Below are 21,049 nucleotides of genomic sequence, written 5' to 3'. Positions count from 1 at the left end.
CAATTTACTCATAGCTTTTTATATTATTTTTGACCCCTGTTAGTCTTTTTCCCCACAGTGACATCCAGCAGTGTTGGTCAGTGTTCCCTCCCCATAAAGACACAGATATTTAGGCTCATAAAATGTAAGGGGTTTTGTTGGTTTGGATAGGGTTTTTTTTCAGACTGGGTGTTTAATTCCAGTGATGGACTCCAACATTCAATGGTTCAGGTAAAAATCCATCCCTGTTATATAAAAACTACTCCAACACATGGGGTTTTTGCCTCTAAAAAGTGCCATAGCCTCACAAGTGCACACAGAAAAAGGCTGTAATAAACAGCAGGATCTCCTCTCTAGGCCTCCTGTTAAATTCTGGCACACAAACTGACAATTAATCACATTTTGAAAAGCTTAAGAACCCAAAACAAAACAAAACAAAAAACCCTAAATCCAAAGACACCACCCCAGGCATTTTTGGTAATGCTAAACCTTTAGTAGATTTATTTTAAAAAAAGTAAAAAAATCTATTGCAATTATTAGGTTTTGCATTTTTGCTCCTGAAAATCAGCCAAGTGGGTAATGCAGGAGAACAGAGAAACCATACACAGTGTACACATCCCTCTGCCACTACATTTAGTCTTTCAAATGACAATTACTCTTTTTCACAATAACATGCCTCAGCAACAGCTAGGCACCCACTTGGACCAAAGGACTTTTTAGAATTTTACATAGCAAACAGCACATCTCAAATATGTCCGAAAAGGGGCATTTTTCCATCCTTTCATATTTTTGGAAGAGAGACTGCATTCAAAGGCAAGGCAAGGCAGTACACACTCAAAAGAAAAATAAACCTTTGTTAAAGTTAGCACTTAGAACTGGTGGAATTCAGTGCCTCAGACATCACAGACAGGAAGCAGCACTCAGATGGATTTTTAAGCAAGACCACGCACTTTCAGAAGTACCAGTGCTGTTATTTTGCATGAAGGTATTTGAATTAAAAACACAGAAAACATAAAAAGGGGGAAAAGCTCTCACGCTTCTGGAAAACTCAGAGAACAGTCAAGCACTCGGTAATAGGCCACAGGTTTGAATATGGCTTGCTTGTTGTTCAGGATAATTTTCTGCCCTTATAATCAGAGTTCTCACAACATAATAGAGTCTGATAGAGTCTGGGGATCTTGGGAAGCTGTCCAGGGTTCCAATCTGCCATAAAATCTTTACTGTTGCATAATATGCACTTTTAATCACAACCCCATAAAAATGGTGCTATCTCTGCAGCAGAGAACAAAACAACAGATATGAACTTTAAATATCACAAAACACATTGACTCTCCTGCACCTAATTAAAAAAAAAATAAAAAAATCCTTGAATAATCCACAGCACTGGAATCACTCATGCTTCAGAATTAGTTTGCCTGCAATCTATTTACCACTTTTCCTGCAGAGGAAGACCCATAGTCATTTCCAGGAGTAAAAATTGGAAATGGTTATTTATTCAAATTCCAATACAGTCATACTTTTCGGAGAATTCATTATGACACAATTTTCTCTGCACAAGAGACTGCACCAGTGGCAGTCTGTACTGCCACAACAGAGATCTCTAGAGAGAAGATTTACTTTCTTCTGCATTTCATGGAGTGGGACTGGGTAGTGCACACACACAGCTGTGCTCATCCAGCTATTTTCATTGAGTGCATCATCCCCTTTTGGTGCTATCTTGAACAGGACCTCACATCTGAATTTCCCAACAGCTGGACAACTTAAACAAAGCATGATTGAGTCCCTTTTCCATTTCAGACATAAACCAATAAATATTTGTAAATGTGGATACAGAACAAGCTCTGCTTACTAATATCCAGACACAAACTCTGCAACCACTTCCAAGTCACATTTCACCACCACATGTTTTGTTACTTGCTTCCCAACAGCTGTGAATGCAGCCTTTTATCTCTTGAACAACCTTCACTTATACTTCTCTGGAAAAACTTGCACAGCAAATGTTGACAGACAAAATATGCCTCTCTCAAGAATTTTACAGGGCAACTGAAATCAAAAGCGTGTCAACCCGACAGCAGCATGTATAATTCTGCTGTGAAAAGCAGGAAAGTTTGAAAGATTGATGATGAAAGCTGATGAGAGAGAACAGAGCCCTGGGACAGGGACCAGCATCAAACTCTGGAGGTGGGCTGGTCACCAGGAAATGTTTCCTTACAGAATTGGGCTGAGCAGCCTCTGCACACAGCAGAAGGCTCTGCCCTGAGCCTCCCTTGTCCTCCAGCCAGCAGTGACCCTGCACCTTTCAGAGATAACTCACTGGAGCTACTGCTACAACAGCCAAGAGAGAGATACCTTGATTCTGGAACCTACTGCCATAAAGTCAAACACTAGCTGTACACCAGGTCACACTAATCATTTCATCTGACCCAATTTATATAGAATTTATACCTTTTTTTGTGTCTGTTCTGTTTCTTTTTTAGGTTTGGCTGGGGTCACTTCAAAAGATACTTATCAGTGCTTGAAAGATATACACCAGTGCTGAAATTTACTGCTTATTTTACCATAGCTTTGTACACTGCTGGCAAATAAATGTTAGTTCACCCGAGGATAAATACAATATGAAAACAAGCTAGGCAAAAGTTTTACAAAGCCATAAAAAAAGTAGAGACAAAAGGTTTTGCTGAATGATCATTTTTTAATCCTGAACACAAAGAAACAGTGAAGGGATGGTGCTTCTGAGTTGTTGAGGAACAAAAGCAGAAATACAACACTATAGCTAACATAGCTCCAAACTTCAGTTCAACACAATGAAATGCAGGAGTGCAGTTTATAAAAATGTAACCTAGCAAGTTCCTCAAAGATCTATTGCTTCATAGCAATATTAGAGAAAGCAAAAATAACAAAAACAAACTCCCTCATACTTGAGGGAAAAGTCAAGCACCATTTTCCACAGGTACCAAGAGCACAAAGTTCCCTACCACTATATTAGCTCAATATTTTTATTTTCTCATTGCTGGGTGGAAGCACATCCAAGCTTTTGCACAGCCTACAGACACTGACACACTTCTTCCCATTTAGCAGTTGCATTTTATTAAACTGTGAATTTGTCTTTCATAATGAAAAAAAAACTTCTCAGTGACAGCATTCCTTTTTAAAGCTCTAAATTATTTATAAGCACGGAGATACTTACGGAACATTGTATAAAACTGCTGTGGATTGAGGTTCCACTTTCCCCATGGTGTCTTGTGGCCTTTAGACTGGGCATAATGGGCATGGTTAAACTCTGGCTCAGTCCCAAAGGAATCCAGAACTCTGAGCATACACCTAAAAGAGACAAATAACTTTACTGTAACTACACCTCCATATGTATATATAAGAATGTGTGTGTATATATACATAGTTAAGATAATTTAAATCTGTTTTGGCTTTGCTTGCAGCTGTAGAGAATATATAAACCAAAGGTACATTTTAATTTCAAACATTTCTGTTCATATTACACTCACAAAGATGTCATAAACAGTAAATTTAAGGATATATCAGATATTCAAATAACAACACTGGAGCTTATTTCGGGTTTCTTTGTCCTTACAGAATAAAGTTATGCTTTAAAATCCAAGTAGAGCTTATGGGAATGCCATAAGCTGGTCACCTGTATTTCCTAGGGCTCTGGAGTAGAATTTAGGCAGAAGAGAGGACTTTTCATGTGTTTTCAACAATTACCACAAAACAAATGCAGCAGCCAGGGGCTACATGCCAAGAAAATCAGAGCAGAAGAGGACATTGTCTTTAGACAATTGTTTTTGGTCTCCAGGTTCTGACTTTTAGACCTACTGGAAAAACACTGAAGATGGTTTAATATGCTGAGCTCTTGCAGTCAGCTCATTTATTTGTTTATGAAACATTTTGTCACAGACTTTTGAAGTAACAATATAAAAGTCAATTACCTGCATCAACCAGCACACAACAGAGAGAAATCCTGGCACTGGATTACAAAGGGCCTGGGATGAGAGAATTACACTCACCCTTCATTTAAAATCCTATTAATTCTTGAAAATTTCTTTATGTCTTGAAAAAGAAAGGGCTCATAGTGCAAGACAGGCAGAAAAAGTGTCAATATGAAGAAGACAGTACATGTTACAGGACGGAGATTCTAGAAGTTCTGTTTCCAAAATGCAGTCTGCCAAATCTTTGATATGACTTGGACATACTGACCACTGCCACTGAAGTGCATTTTAGAGCTGCAGAGCTGCTGACTCTACCATTCTTCAGCCCTCTACAAACAAAATTGCAGAAAAGACTTGTACAGGAATTAAACATCATGTGCAATTGTGTTCTAAACACACGAACTCTTATCACTGCACGTTGTATCACTGGGCTAAGGGACACAAGCTCATGGGTGGCAGAGAAGGGAAGCAGCTGCAAAAGTTACTATTAAAAATGGCTATTTTTCAGTTTTCAACATTTCCCATGTTCCAAGCCTGAATGTACATCTTTTACAGTAAAACACCTGATTTTGGCTTTTAAATGTGAAAGAATTTAGCTCTCAAAAGGTGAAAGAACTTATCTCCAACTATTTGTCAGCTTTAAAAATAAATCATTTTTATCCTCAAAATAAATTTACATTTTACTTACATATTGCTGTTTTCCCTAAAGTATTCAGTAATTTGTGAAGGAGAGGAAAAAAAACCAACAAACAACTTAGCAACTTTCAAACTCTTCTATGAAATGCTACCTCTGTATTTCAAATTACAAATTGAGAAAAATGACGTGTTTTTTTAAACCTTCACAGAGATATTTCAAACAAAAAGAGTCAAAGTATACAACACATTATGATTCACCAAACAACAAAGCTGACAGATCAGTTTCTGTGCAGTGTTTTGTGTCAACTGTTCTCAATGAAAATATTTTACAACAGTGGCAATTATCTCTGCATCACACAAAATACTCCAGCAGGACCAAAACAAGTTCTGTGCTGATGAATCACTCAGTAATAAAAGCCCTCTCATTTCTTGGCAGGTCTTAAAACAAAATCAGTCTCAAACATACAACTTTTGGCCAGGTACTTGAGTACAGGAGAATGAAAAATAGGAGAAAGCTACTGAAAACCTGCAACATTAGTGGAGTTTCTCAAGAGATATATGTAAAGAGAGTATACATTGCTTAGTGCCTCTCTTTCTGCTGTAATCAGATGTAAGATAGGGAGCACTGATGGTTCATAGGGATATGGGGAACTGTGTCCAGTACACACAGGGTCTCTGAATCAGGACAGGCAATGTGATGCAACAGAAATCTAAACCAGAAAGCAGGAAAACAGAATATATTCATATATTTATATGATTCGGCATAAAGTGTCAGAAAAAAAGATGACAGCAAGAAGTGCAAGTCTGTGCAGGAATGGTATGAGAGAGAAAAGCTTCAAGTGGTGAAACTTGCCCCTGAAATGCAGCAGAAAAGAGCTGGTAAAGATTTAAAATTTAGAAATTAATGTAGTTAATACCAGTTCTGCTCAACTGATATTTTAATATATGTAGGAATGTATTGATTGTCTACCCTAGTACCATATTCTCCATTTGTTTCACTTAATAATTTAGATGCCTTTCATTTTTTAAAATTTTTGTATACAATACATTAGTGTTTCTAAAGTGAAATAATTAATTTTAAAAATAACAAAACTGGGGTTTTATTTTTTTTTAATAACTCAGGGATACATTTTAAATTAAAATGCTAATTTTAATTTCAGTTTTCCCATTTTCACTATTGCTTCCTAAAATGTCACCTAGCTGTAGCAGTGAAGCTGCAGAGAATTGCAGCATGCCCTGAAATTGGTGTCAGACTAAGTTTATTCTCTGCCTAATTAAAAAGAGGACTGGTAGGTAGAGGTAGAGGACTGGTAAATTGCTTTAGAAACATCCATTAGTCCTTTTTGTCTAGCACATTAGAAGTAACAATTTTAGGGCTTATAAAAAAACAAAATCAGACAAAAGTAACCCAGGATTATTTAAAGGGAGCTTTTTTTCCCCTTAAGTATTGGGCAGAAGCACAGTCTTAACAGAGCTGACCTAGTGGAAGAATTTATACACACATTTTTGTACCCTTCTCCCACTTCATCAGGCCACTCAGTACTCACATTTTAAATCTTAGGACAAAAAATAACCCTCTTAAAAATGATGTATTCTAGAGGGCACATACAAAGCAGGAACTTTCTCAGGATAGCTGTCACGTTAATTTATTTCAAGAAAAATAAGCCAGTTGGATTGTTGGCATATGGGAATGAGTCATTGCTAGAGACAGACTGTGGAAAAATGAAAATACCAGATTTTTATGTGCTGAGTGGAGGATGAGGGTGCTAAGAAAGACTGCACATCTCAAACTATATTAAGCTATTAATTTGTATATTGATTCATTGCACACAAACTGCATTCAAACATCCACACCTCAGAACTGAGAAATCCAGCACGTCCAGGCATTGTCATTGTTCTGCTTGGAAATAGAGTGCACTACAAAATGAGATGTCTTTTGCTGTGTTCTTGCTATTTGCAGCTCCAATTATCTCCCAGATAAAGCACATACTACCAAAAGTCACTGGTGCTCTCAGCTGTACAGAAGTCTTTCAGAAATATTCACTCCCAAAGCAGCAGGGTCATTCTTTTGAGCTTGCAGTTCCAGAAACCTGATTTGCAACTACCAAAAATTTCCTCAGGGCTCAAGTTCACCCAGAGAGATTACATAAAGCACTCTTACCAGGCGACTGATCTGAAGGCAGAGCTTTATTCTGCCACTCTATTCTCATCTGAAGTGAATAAAAACATTTTAATTCATTTTTATCCGAGTCTGGTGTGTATAAACCGGACTGAGCTGACCCGCATACATCTACTGAAAAACACTTTCTTCTGAGACAAACAATTATTCTTACTGGCATTAAATACAACTGAGAAAAAAAGCCAAGTTTGTCAAGAACAAGGGATAAAAACCAGCTTTATTTGGGATAATGTTTATTTAACTGGAATCAAACAGAAACGGATGCCTGTGCTGTTCTAACACACTTAGTGGCTTTAACTACAAAACATTTTAATGACAAAATTTATAAGATAACTCATGATGCTGGGAGAAAAAACAATGATTGGAAGAGGATCCTGAAATAGGAGACAGCATGCACAAAGCTATGAATTAGCTCTCCTGCTTTAATAAAGTCTGTAGTCTCTGCTAGACTCTGGATCCTCTTTTGTACACTGAACTTGAAAAAAGCATAATGTAATTAGATTTACAATAAATGCAATGAGTTTCATGAAAGGTAAACAAAATATGAAATGTAAGCAATGATTCAAACTTCTAAATGTATGTATTTTAGAAAAGCAAATTGAAGGAAAAACAGTATAGAAGACATCCTAGGGGCTGGCAGAGAAGAGAAAGAAGTAATTTATTCTCTAGAACCTTCTTAGAATAAGCAGTAATGGGCAGTTAGCAAGAAACCAGGCCAAGAAAAACACTTTAAAGAAAAGCTTAACTATACAAAGCAACATGCTGGGGCATCTTTATCAGTCTTCAGTAAAAGATGAGGCAAAAATCTCTCATGGAGGACAAATGCACCATTATCTATTTTTCAGTCAGGCTATGGACTAGATGAGACCCCCCTTCCAGTCCATGAAATCCAGCACTGTAGGAGACAGGCATTAAGATATCTTTTTCTCCACAAAAAGCCTCAAAAAAATTCTGCAGTACTAAGGTATTTGGAATTAAATGTAATTCTGCTCTCCTAAACAAGAAAACACCAGCCATTACAACGAAATAGTAATCAATGAAAAACAGATTGATAATTCAAGATGTAATGATTCTACGAAGAAGGAAAAATTGACTAGCTAGTCTATAATCTCAATATATATTTACATAGCTTTGTTACAGGATATACCAGATAGGTAATTGCAAGCAGACAGGAAGAAACATTTAAACTTTATAAGGAGGGTTTCATATCCTGACCACAGTGCTGCATGTGATCTCCTTGTGACAATTACATCTGGCAGACAGACAAGCAACTGTTGCTCGGTGGAAAATGGGATTATCTTTATTAGCAGGCTCCTAAAAACCAGAATATCTGTTTACTCCCCTGCTTCAAAAAAGAGATTAAGAGTAATCTAATCTGCAATGTTTGCCACAGTACATTCATTTAAATTTACACTGTGAAGATCCAATGCTCTAGAAAATCCTGAGGCTGAAAGAAAACCATTTCTCTGCCGTGAACACCTTCCAATACCTTCCTCCAAGTAGGATTTGCTGGAATTTATGGATCATGAATCACAGCTAATTCGAGCAGGTATAGAAAAATCCGTCAATAATTTAGATTTGAGTTTATTTCATGCTGATATGTATTTGTATAACACGTGGGAGGTTTAATGATTTAAAGCTATGGACAAAAGAAAAGAGGTTCTAAAACTGCAGATGCTAAGAAAGGTGCACAAAGTTATTTCTTGTGACCCTCATCTTCCATTTCTAATGGAAAGATGTTTATAGATTACAAAAGCAACAATAACTGCAGTCTACTCTTCAGACCTGCCCCTGAAGACAACTCTCTGCCCAGTATCTTAAGGAATGGAACAGAAAATTGCACAGCAGTTGTTAAGCAATACAACTAGAACAGATAAATCACCACAATCATTGATCCAGGGTGGTTACAAACATCAACAAGCAAAATTTGCCTCTGCTATTCCAACTGAACAACAAAATGCAGTAATCTCTCAGATCATCTACTAATTCACAGAAAAAATGGGGAGGGGGAAGTGTGAGTAAACATCCCACATGATGATGATTTATCAAGAGGATAATTTTTAAGATTAAAACCACTTGAATCCAACAATCTCAAGCTTGCTGAGGGGGGATAATGATGGCATGCAAAGAACAAGTAATAGCCCCTTTAATCCTAATAGTTAAAGACATCAGAAAAGTGCATGTTCACCTTTCAAGAAATTCATGTGAATAGACTTATTTCAGTATTTTGACATGTGTTATTCAACAAAAGCTCCTTAACCAAGCAGTTTAGAGGGCAAGTGAGTGTTATACTTACTGGTAATGAACCCATGATGGACCAAGGGTTTTCTTAAACTGAGTCAGTCCCACAATATCAATGTAAATGAGTTCTACAATTTTATCTCCCTGGGTTGGGCAGCCAGATCTGTTACCTACAACCTTCTTCATAATCCTAAACAAAAAAAGAAGCAATATGAATAAGCATTACTTTCCAAATACCTTGAATTGTTGCTGTAATACTATTTAATCAAATAATCCCAGTTTCCAAGGAAGTTTTACTCTTTTACTCCGCTTTGAAATCATGAACCATGTGAGAACACTGAAATGCTAGTGATGCTCAACATTTATTAAATGTAAAGCACTACTTTTCATTAAAAATCTCATCTAGTTTAAGTAAAAGAATAATATGTTTGAAATGCTTAAAAAAGTGTGCTTTGAAATCATTCAAAATAATTTCTGACTTCTACTGACAGCTTTATAGTAGAAGAGCTCTCTATAAAACAATACTGTCATGTAATTAAAAAAGGAAAGCAGAAGAAAAAGCACATGTGCTCAAGCTTCAAACAGATGTTTTATGTCTGGTGCTGAACTAGCTGGCAAAAGCAGGACAATGAAGAACAAGGAGCAATTTGACCTAACAGAAGCAATTAACTACATCAAAAGTAACATGTTTAAAGAACCTAAACCTTTATCTTAAAATGAGATACTGAGCGAAGAACAGCAGAAACTGAAACAGAGGACACAGAATTAGGCTACTCTGTAACATTTCCCATTGCAGCTGGTTAAAGCACCTGGAATGTTAAAGACTAAGCTGCTTAGCTGGAATTTTACAACATTCATTTATGAAGTCCCAGGAGCCTGAAGCTACAATGAAAACACATTATCCTTTCCATGGCACATATACTTAGCTCATGAAAATAATCTTATTGTCTGTTTAGTGAATTATCACTTTCATTTTATGCTTCAAGAAATTATATACTGTTAATAGAAGCTTCAAGAGTTTACAATTTTTTTTTTAATTCCAGTTTCAAAAGTGAAAGTAATCTCCTTACTCCTTGAGCTCTGCCAGTGAAGCTGAAATCCTGATGTCATGGCCCAGTAAGTAGAGAGATGTAATTAAATCACTCCACTGGACTAATTCACCAAGTGGGCCACCGCTAAACGCATTTTCTGCAATCTTGAATCCAGATTCTTTTGTCAAAAGCCCCAAATGAACAAGGATCTGGAAAGGAAAGTCATGTTTGAGTTATCGACATTAAACATGTGACTGTTATACATTACAGCAGTTTTTCTTTCTATTAAATTCCAACTACGGCCAGAAAAAAAACCAAAAAGCAACCAAAAGTCAATGAAAACAAGACAATATCTCCACACAAATAATTTAATTTTGTAATGGATTTTCATCCATTACAAAATTAAATTATTTGTGTGGAGATACTGGACTGAGAATTTCCAGCAAAGAGCTGAGCCAGCCAGGCTTAAGAGAAGGTAGAAATATGAACATACATGGGGCTGCTGCCACTCAGGACTTGTTCCAGGAATAACAAGGCAGGAAAGAAAACCTGTTGTTGTGTTTGCAACTTTTGGCTTTATCTTAAACAGTAGAGGTAATTAAAAAAAAAAAAATAATTAAATCAAATTAAGTACGCCTTTTCACTTCAAGTATCTCATGGCTTCAAAATTGAACTCATTACAGGACGTCTAAACTGATCCAATGCAAAGTTTTGGTCAACTTTAAGTCTACTCAGATCCAAACCCAAGGTACACCATTTAGAGCCACAATTTTGGACAGCAAAGATGTGCAATTGTTGTTTCCCATGACTACATAAAACACTCCAGTGTCATCAGTTTGCAGTAAATTCACAATTTCTCCCTTTAGAACATAGTTTCTATTTAGTCTACATAGTCTCTATTTTACCCAGAACTACAGAGGTCAGAAAACTTACTCCATGACTGACTCATGCAAAACACATAAAACTGTCTGTAAAGCAAACACCCATTGCCAGAGGATTTCAAACAGCAAAATACTTCTTGAAAAAGAGTATAAACACAAGCCTTTTAGACATATTTTCTATCTCCACTCTGAAGCTACACCTGGAAGAAGCAGCTTGAAAGAGCCCATATTACAGCAAGTGAAAGGAATAAAAGTGTTCCTGTTTACCTTTTTTCGTTTTCTTTTCTCCAGATTTTGTTTTTCTGCAAGTGATTTAATTGCTTCAATCCAGGTATCGGCCATTCGTCTGATGCGCAACATCATCCACCGGAACTCCTCATGCCTTGACATCATTTTGTAGAGATTATCAAAGTTGATACGAATTTCAGCCTTCAAGAAAAGCATTAAGAAACACCCCAAACATTAGTAATTCTTCAGCATACTTTCCAGAAGCTAAAAAACTGCTAAAATGTGAGCTCTGTGCCTTATATTCCTCTTTTTGAAAAAAGAAATAGAGAAAAAAAGATACACTCCTAGAACATTAAGATTTTAGTTCAAATATTAAAGATATACTTAAACAGATACTTCTAAGCTACATAAATTGCTGTTATTTTTATCAGTAGTACTTGGTACATTTCAAATGTTTCACCATGCATTTATTTCTGAGATACAAGATCTGGTTTTGTTCATGTGCTTCAAAATGAGGTAAAAGTATATCTAAATCATAATACAGAACAGTAGGCTCAAGATTTATGTATATCATGAATCTTCCAAACACAAGGAAGTCTCCAGTTATACCAGAGAGGAAGAAACATTACTAGGACATAAATTTTAAAGGAAATACTCATTTTAAAGCTAGACTTTTCTAAGATCAATTGGTTATACAAAATGAAACAGCCTATATATATATTATGTAAGTAGTGTTCATATGCAGCCCAGCAATTATCTTAAATTATCTTAAAACACCTAATTGCTACATAATTAGGCTGTAACAATTTAGATACAACTCTGTGTGCTGTATAGTATTTAATGGGAAAAAATCAGGAGTAATCAAAATGTTACTACAAACCTGAAATGGATATAAACCTTTTCCATTAAGGCAGTTTTGTAAAAAAAAGGAACAGATTTTTTGGACAATAAAAATGGACATTTTCACATATATTTAACACTGATGAGCAATCTGTGGCTTTTAATTTTTTTCAGTATCTGTGTCCAGTATTTCATAAATTTAAACACAAAAAATGTGTTTAATTAAAATCTACCAGCAAGAGCATAATACAATGACTGGATGTATGAGCTACACATGTCAAGGGGGATTCCTTTCAGCTTTGAAGATTGGAGGAGTAAAAATTGTAAATTTGAATCTTTTTAGCATTTATGTGGCACAGGATTCCAGGATATTTTGCATGAATCACAATTACTGAATTATTGCTCATGTTTGTCCTTATTAAGGACATGGTTTTTCTTACCACTGTTTTCTGATCAGTTTCTTCATTAGGATTTTTTGCTCTCCAAGGTAAACGAGGACACCAATTTTCAACCTGTAGAACAATCACAGCAAAAGAAATAATGTAACTTTATTTTTAGCTTCTTGACCAAAGCCACCACTCACTGCCTTTATATTATAACTTTATGTTAACCTGATGGCTTAAAAAGGCATCAGCTGATAATAAGGTGATCATTTCAAAATAAAACTATTTTTTTTTTTTTCAGGAAAAGCTTAAGACTACTTTTTGCAATTCAATGCTCTTTTAACCCAGCAAATTTGCAACCAAAAGTCTCATTTAGATATTCAATCATAATAATGAAAGCACAAGATCAAGGCAGAGGTTAGCTGTTAAATGCTCAAAATACAATTTCTCTGAGCAGTTCTGAACTGTTTTCAAGAAGTTTTTTATGCTTCTAGACCTTACAAAAATATGTATTTTGGAACATTACCATCTCCCTAGAATATCTTTATAAAAAGACAAAGCCTGCTAAATCAAAGGAACAAAGTTCTACCTTGTAGCAGGTAAAAAAAGTTCTACCTTGCAGGCCAAAAAATTAAGAATATCATAGACTCAAAGCCACCATGTTTGAAGGCTATAAGAAAAGTAATTATAAGTAACAATATTCACAAGCATAAACAGCTGTGATTCTTAGAGAAACATGATCAATGCAAATGCAATACTTCTGCTACTGTCCACTAGAAAATAAAGTACAACAGGGAGTAGTCAGTGAAGAAATAGCAAATGGATGTGAGTCACTGAGAGCTCCTGAGCTGTCCCCAGGGATCTTGCCTGTTGTGTAGAATTCTTGTTATTTATGTACCATAAGAAATGAGACCACTTGCTCTGGGGAAGGAGGAATCTCAGTGTTGGAGGCAACCCATGAAAACTGAAATATGACTGTACTGTGAAAAGGGGCAAATGTAAAAATTTATCAGCTGGCTGAGACACCCCATCACTACTGATTAAGTTCATAACTCTCAGAGAATTGAAAGTCAGAGTTTCTCTTATGGTTCCTCCAATCACAGTCTTGTCAAAACACAATTTTAGCTTAATCACGCTGCCGAAGCCTGGAGCATTACAGATTAAAGGCTTAAGATCACACCATATGATTGCCTAGGAGGCAAATCACATGAAAATAAATGAATAGCCATCCTAACCTCATTAAAGAGAAGAAATGTATCAACCTTGGGTTCCCCAGACAAATTATAAAAAAGCTTTCTGAATGCTATGACTTAACCTATCCAATGTGTTTAATACAACATTTGAAAGCAGTGACTTATCAACCTCCTTTGAAAACATCTGACTCTTCAGTGGCCTTCAACTCTGGAACCACATCAGAAATTGGAGCAATTATCAATTCTAACTTTTACAACCATAAAGTTGTGGCAGAAAAGATTTGCAAGCTCCGTATTAAAAATCACGCAGTCACAAACTCTCTGTGTTTTTTTCCTTTGTTTTAATAGTACAAATTTTGCATTATTCTTAGCATTACAACTGATCTAAATTAAGATATGACATTTCAAGGACTACTGTACGTGCCCCTTTTCTGACTTCATGTATTTCACATTGCACCACAAGGCATCCTAAAGGAATTGCAGATTTTTCAGGGCTGTCAAGGACAGCTCACTGCATGCTTCACTGACTGAAAAACAAATACAGTTCTTTTGTGCCTTTAGAAATATTCCCTCTAATCTAAAAATAAATTACAATAATTCTCATCACAAATAAACACTTAAGGAATAGATTCAAAGTAATATCAGTGCCTGCAGTTGGTCTGGCTCTCATTTTTCCTTATTGATCTTTAGCAACTATGGCAGAAAGGATTATCATATCACTAAAGTGGGTCTAGATGAAAACTCCATCAGAAATATATAAATACTTCAGCTTTTTATTTGTTTAGGTACAGAAGATCTACATCCAACAAGCCCTAATTTTGAGCAAGGTAAAGGAAGGCAGTGATGTGCATTTGGATCCTGCTCTTTAACTTGTTCATTTGATCATTTAAGACAAAACACTAAAGCTTCCTCTGAACCAGGACTCCTCCTCCCCATTTCCAGCACTGCCTTCCTCTCACTGGGTTACCATCAGCTCCTTCTCCAGCTTATTCTCTCCACAGCAACCTACTGATGTACTGTCATGTAATGATTTAATAGGAAGGATGTGATACCAGACAGATTAGCAGTTAAAGACGACTGTTGGGAAGCAGCAACGGCAGATTTGAACACAGACCATTTTTTGGATGAGTGATATAAATGCTAAGCTATTATTCAGAACACACTATATTTATCTTTGTACTGTCATATTTTTGAATGAGACCAGCTGTGCCTCCTGTTCCTGGTACTGAATTCAATGCAAATCAAGCCCATTAGATAGTCTTTGATCTTGCTCAGGAAACCATGTCCACCTGAGAAGTCAAGTGTTCCCTATGTGGTTTGGAATCACATTTGTCACAGCACTGCCTGGAGTTTAAGCTGCCAGCTCCTTAAGTTGCACAGCAGTTTAAAAGTTCAAAATTTAAGTGCTACATGATTCCAGATACTATAGAAAAGCTGGTGTTTGAACTGCTCTGAGGTGTAAATGGCTAGGTTTAGGATGAGAAAAACAAACCCAAACAAGCCTAATAAATTTGAAGAGTACTTGCTTCATAGAAGCTTTGCAGGTATCTGTTCCAGTGACTCTTCCTCTCACACACTGAAACTGAATGCAAGGCAAGATTGCAGCACTCGACTCTATTACAGAGCAAGTCCTTCAAGCAGAGTTTTAAGAACCTGGCAAACATCTGTAGCACTGGAGTAGTCTGAGCAACTTCCAAATTGAATCAAAGCACACTCTGCCAGCAGCTCTCCACATCCAAAATTTCAGAAAGACCTTTATGCTTTCAAAGAGTCACAGTGGGAGTTGAATAAAGCTGGAACTGAAGAGTATGTTCTTGGGATAATCTTCATTTTGGACTCTGCCAAAGGGCAGATGCAGCCCATCCACAGGGAAGCTAAAACAACTTTGCACACAAAGTGAACACACTGCTCAGTGTACTTCTATCCATGGTACAGCGCTGCTCTTAAGTGTTTTAGACACTCCAAGAGAAAAGAATACACAAACAAAAAAAAATCCAGTGTAATATGTGGTGAAAGCAAGTGCATCTTTAAATTTATTAGGCAGTATGAAGGCAGGTAGTGAACTTGTAGTGCCACAGATCCCTTTGGGAATTTGATGTGAAACAACAGCTCCAATAGGGAAAGTGACTTTCTCAACTCCTATTTTTTGTTTAGCATGTGACAGCAACATGACAGAATCCCTTTGAAGGGGTTACAGAATCTGAGGTGTGCAAGATGAGAGCCTGCCTGGTTAGTGAAATGGAGTAGGAGCCAGGTGGCTTTGGGTGTGGTTGTTTCAAATGTTGGGCGTTAGGTACCCACAGCCCTGGTGACATTGCAACACATTTCACACATCAGGCAACACATGGCCACTTGTCTGACTTCAGTCATGTGCACTGTATTTGATTCTTCTCATACACTGGCATTTATGTCTTTTCCAACAAGTCATTAAAAGACTAATCCCAGTTTAAGGTGACACAAGAAGGAAAAATAACTGAGCCCAAATCATCCAAAATCAAGCCAATTCAGCAATGAGTAATTCAGGGACAAAGTGCTGACTATCATTAGCATTTCAGTTCCTTAGGGACATGTGTAACACGACTAAATATGTCTGAACCTTTGGTGATTTACATTTCAGAAAACAACACTGATTTTGTTAAATTTCTGAGTATTTGCATAGAATTGAAAGAAGCTGTTTTGATGTTACATTCCACTGAAGAAATGCAAATCATCAACTCAATGTCCAGGATTAGCAGCAGAAGATGTGGAAAGGGGACTTCCCCATAGATGTGAGCAAACTTCAAGAAACTGGAAAAACCACAAGGATTTAAGGAACCTCTATAATAATGACACCCAGGAATTTTCACTAAATTGTGCATCAGACTACAGCTTGCACCCTGGAAACAAATTCATGTTCAAAATCACCTTTATGTTTTTCTGCTTTAGCCCTCAAAGCTGAAGTAAGAGTGTGAAGGAAAATACTCCCACAATAAAACAATGCCTTGTGTTTCCATCAAGTCTGAAGGATTGAGAACAAGAATTCTCTCCAGCAGTGTATTAGCACACATGCAAAAGCTACAGGAGTCTCACAGACTGGAATTCAAACCAGCCTTAAATTTTGAAGTGTTGGATTCCAAGATGGGTACCAAAAATTACACGTGCACCTGAATGGTGAGCTGGAGATCCAAAGCCTGGGATTTTAGAGAGCTACCAGCTGACCACCAGGAACAACACCAGTCCCACTCCTGTGTGGAAAGCAGTCCCCTCAGAGAAATACATATGTAGATAAAAAAAAGGAAAAAAAAAAAAAAAACCAAAAACCCCCCCCAACTTCCCCAACTTTTTTTTTTTTTTTTGGTAAAGCTTGGAAATAGTGTGAAAAACTCATTTTCTAGAATATATTTTTAAAAGCTTCATTCGTCAGCTGCAAACTGACATTTCGCAGTGAAATATATTTTTGTACTGCCTAGAAATTAATTTTTTCCCATTTCTACCCAGAGGCAATGCCATCCCTGAAAATGATAACTGTGCTAATGCCATTTTAGTGTTAAACAACTGCTTTTTCATAACTAAATACTAAGTTTAAAAGTAACTCTCTTTTCTATGGGCGCCACGGTTAAAAGGAAGCAAGTTTAACTTGCTTTTTAATGTTTGCTATTTCTAATCCCTGTCTGGCTCAGTATTCAAGAGAATGTAAGTCTGCTTTTGCTACTCAGGCCATTTGTATCCCATGCACTCCTCAAAGACTCGAGCACAATTTGTGTTGTGAGGACCAGAGGGTGGGGAGGCACTGGCACAGCTTGCCCAGAGAAGCTGTGGCTGCCCCATCCCTGGAAGTGTCCAAGGCCAGGTTGGATGGGGCTCAGAGCAATCTGGAAAGTGGAAGGTGTCCCTGCCATGGCAGGGGTTTGAACAAGATGAGCTTTAAAATCCCTTCAACCTAAGCCATTCCGTGAGTCTGTGACCACACAGCTGCATATCACAACTCCAGGAATGATCCAGTGCCTGAAGCAAAACAGTGAGAAAGAAGTGCAAAAATTCTCCCAGTTTCATCTGCAACTTTGCACAGGGGACAGCTTTAAAGAAAAGGCAGAAGCCTGCACGTGCTGGGTTGCTTCTTGCTTTCCACTCGCCTCCCATTCTGCTCAAGCAGCCAAGACACAGAGCAGTGGAGAAGAGCTGCTCTGAGTTCCTGCAGAAGGGCCATCCAAAGCCAGGCAGAACTGCTGGTACCTGCACTTGGGCAGGCTCTTCAGGAGAGCAGAGCTGGGGCAGCCTGGTTTGACAGCATCATTTCTGTTCTGCAGACACTCAGGAAATCATAACAGAGCATGTGGCTGATACCCAAAGGCTGGGGTTTATGACAACTTTTTGTTTCTAAACCTTTACATAAACTGTGGACAAATTTCTTTGTGTCTCTGTGCTTCTGACCCATATTGTCCACCAAAATGAAACATTTTGGGCTCCTTTGTTTACAAGTTTAAAATTACATTACAAAGAATACTGGATGAGCACAACGTAATTCCCTAACTGAAGTGCTTCAGAAGGAAAAAAATAGATCCCAGAAGAGCATGAAAGAGCACAGACACTTGTCACACTAGACTGTAGAGGTGATTTTAAGAGCAAAAGTAGACATATGCATAATTTCATGTACATTGTTTTCCCAAACTGAGGTTGTAGATAATTTGATGCATGTATTGCCTTTTGAAACGTGCACGTACACAACCATCTCACTCCAATAGTCTAACCTTGAACTAAAAAAGAAAAATCTTAACAGTAATATCCTTTCCATTACCCTAATGCATTTTAATATTTTAAATCAGCAGTTCTGACTTGGGAGCTCTGTAGACACATTTATCATTCAGCTGTGCAACCACGCTATAAACTGTCAACTCTTCATCACTGTCCACTTTGACAAATTACTCTTGCAACAGCATTTCCAAGTTATCCCTAGCAGCCAACACACCTCATAAATCCACATCATTGTAGTGTTATTAGAATTTCATTTCATGCTTGCATTCGCAAACATTTAAGCTTTCAACCTCTGCTGCTGGACATTAATCATGAAATTAATCATAGGATTAAGAATGCCAAATTTAAACTCAAGGTTAATAACACGTTCACCCAATATTAGTTTTACATTCTGTCATAAGAAAACACTCTAAAAAAAAAAAAGGACAAGACCTTTTTCTGAAGTTACCAAATATGCACATAGGCTAATTGCACTTTTATTCCTTCAAGAAATGAAAAGTTGACCAAACTAAATATTGCTGCTTAAAGAAAAATTTCAAATCCTAAGACCCTTGAAAAAACAACCACTTGGCCTCTGAAAGTCTGCTCACATTTGGGCATGAAAGTTCAACTTTGAAAGAGCTAACAGCATCAACTGCCTTTTCAAAACTGATAAGGGAAGATTGTCACGTAGAATACTGGGATTTAACAGAACTGCAAAATTATAAATGCCATTGAAGAATATTAGACTTGCATTCAGCTGAGATACATCATCATTTTTAAGATATATCTGCAGTAAAACCATGAAGGTGGTTGACAGAATACTAATATAGATCTAATATGCAAACATAGATCTGCAGATGCTAAAACAAAATCTTCTAGTAGAAATCTCAGATCAGCTTCAGATGATTATGAAAAATCTCTATCCTCTATGATAAATAAGATAAATAATATAGCCATCCTGTATCTTTTCCTTCCACAGCTTCACAGCCCATAAATAAATCAACACTCGGTGCTAGAAATGGAATGAGTCAAAACTGTGATTCAACCCAGCCTTTGTTATGCCTTCAGATAAATGTTTTGGATATGCATTTAACTATTGCTGCTTCAAGCAACACCCCCAGAAGTTCAATGACAGTCAACTGAGTAAATCAACAGAAACTGCTTTGATTATGACTGAGTTATTTATTATAACAGACTTACTGTTTTAATCTCAGATATATAATTTAAAATCCCAGATCAATTCTCCTAGTCTTACAAAACCTATGAAATTATTATTAGTTGCAATTCTGCAGTCACAGTGGCTCTTTCATTTCCTTGCAAGCAGTGAACCACTGGATATCAATACTACTTCTAAGATCACTTGCCATAAGTTACCAGAATTTCAGTTATAAGAGAGAAGAGGCCAAGTGATCAAATACACCTGACTATTTCTGATGCATGCACTTCAAGCCAGTAATAGAGCTCATGATAATTGATAGACAATAATTTATAATCAATAATTGATAGACAAAATTAATTATTGGGAAACAAGTATACAGGAAATAGAAAAAAATACCTCACCAGGACAAGCACCAGACTCAGCTGTGTACAAAACACCTTAGGCTGTGAGAAGTACCAAAGGCTTAACCAATATAGCTGCAACTTCACTCAAAAATGTGACATTCAGGGTTTTTGTTTTTGTTTCTGCTAACAGATTCCACAATTCACAAAAAATCTCCGAGCAGGAAGTGGCTGTGCTGCTTAGGACAATGGACCATCTAGCACCACTTTCTAAATTTTCCATTCCAAATGCCTCCCTATTAGTACCTCAGCAGCTGCACTAAAAGCAACAGAAAAAGTGTTTAAAGGCAAAGAACTCTGAGCTTCACACCCAGGTTTAACAGGATACCCAGTATGGACTCCCTGGGGAGCTGCTGCTTACATCACTGCAGTTACAAACATTAGAATTCTCCAGGCTAGAAATCCCTGCAGAGTTTATGAACAATAGCAATTATAAATTCCATTTTAATAACTTTTTCCCGTCCACACAATTTTTCTGAACAAAATGATGATTTCTTTTGACAAAAGTACAGTTACCAAAGCTATGAAGGCAATATGTTTTCCTTCTGCAGATTAAAAGATTACTGACCTCACTGAGGTAAATAAAAAAGGAGCATGTGGAGCCATCTACACCATAGCTTGCATAACAGGGATCCGATCGCCACATATCTTTCATCCACTGTAACAGAACCAAGACACAAAGTTTATTAGGTTAAAGTACAACAAAGTAGCTCTGTTTCACACCCAGGAATAATGGGGGAAGTGGCAAAGTGACTGTAAGTATCACAAATAAACCGGGAATTTTATTAATGATTAGCAGCACACTGTATTCCTGAGTTCAGTAATGCTGGGGAAGCAACAACACAGCAGATGTGAGCACAGCTTATACAAACTGGCAGCCAGGCAAGCAGAGACAAATATCCAAAGGAGAATAAAACTGGGATCCAGACATTTGGCTGCAGCTGAAGTTGAATGCATTGTGTGTTCCCCACCATGATATTCTCCCTCTAGAATTTCACAGATCATTTCAGTTACCAAGACTGAAATCTGCCAAGAATCTGCCATTTCTGCAGAAGCAAATAATTAATTTCAGTTCATACTTCAATATTCAAATGATTTATTACATAGTCACTATGCAGCCTGTTTGCCAAAACAGATCAAAACACAGACCAGAGATTCAAGATTTAGAGACTTTTAATTTCACAAATACTTGGGTATTTAAGCAAGCAGAAATTTTTTCTATTGTCCACCATTAATCATGGAAT

The 21,049-nt window shown here is 37.0% G+C and overlaps 1 protein-coding gene across 6 annotated transcripts in view; it reads right to left on the bottom strand.

Moving 5' to 3' along the window:
• MGAT5 (alpha-1,6-mannosylglycoprotein 6-beta-N-acetylglucosaminyltransferase) overlaps positions 1–21,049 on the bottom strand; it is a 109,008-nt gene that overhangs the window by 33,559 nt on the left and 54,400 nt on the right. For all 6 annotated transcript variants that reach the window (XM_015634692.3, XM_015634693.3, XM_015634689.3 and 3 more), the window contains 6 exons: positions 20,374–20,463; positions 12,397–12,468; positions 11,156–11,317; positions 10,047–10,216; positions 9,032–9,166; positions 3,167–3,300 (listed from right to left, as the gene is read on the bottom strand). In XM_015634692.3, coding sequence (XP_015490178.1) covers positions 3,167–3,300; positions 9,032–9,166; positions 10,047–10,216; positions 11,156–11,317; positions 12,397–12,468; positions 20,374–20,463 — 763 coding nt within the window. The remainder of the gene's footprint in view (positions 1–3,166; positions 3,301–9,031; positions 9,167–10,046; positions 10,217–11,155; positions 11,318–12,396; positions 12,469–20,373; positions 20,464–21,049) is intronic.

This window comes from Parus major, chromosome 7 (genome assembly GCF_001522545.3).
Source record: "Parus major isolate Abel chromosome 7, Parus_major1.1, whole genome shotgun sequence".
NCBI lineage: Eukaryota > Metazoa > Chordata > Aves > Passeriformes > Paridae > Parus > Parus major.
The sequence above is the reverse complement of the archived record's forward strand: the minus strand, read 5'-3'. Positions and strand labels throughout refer to the sequence as shown.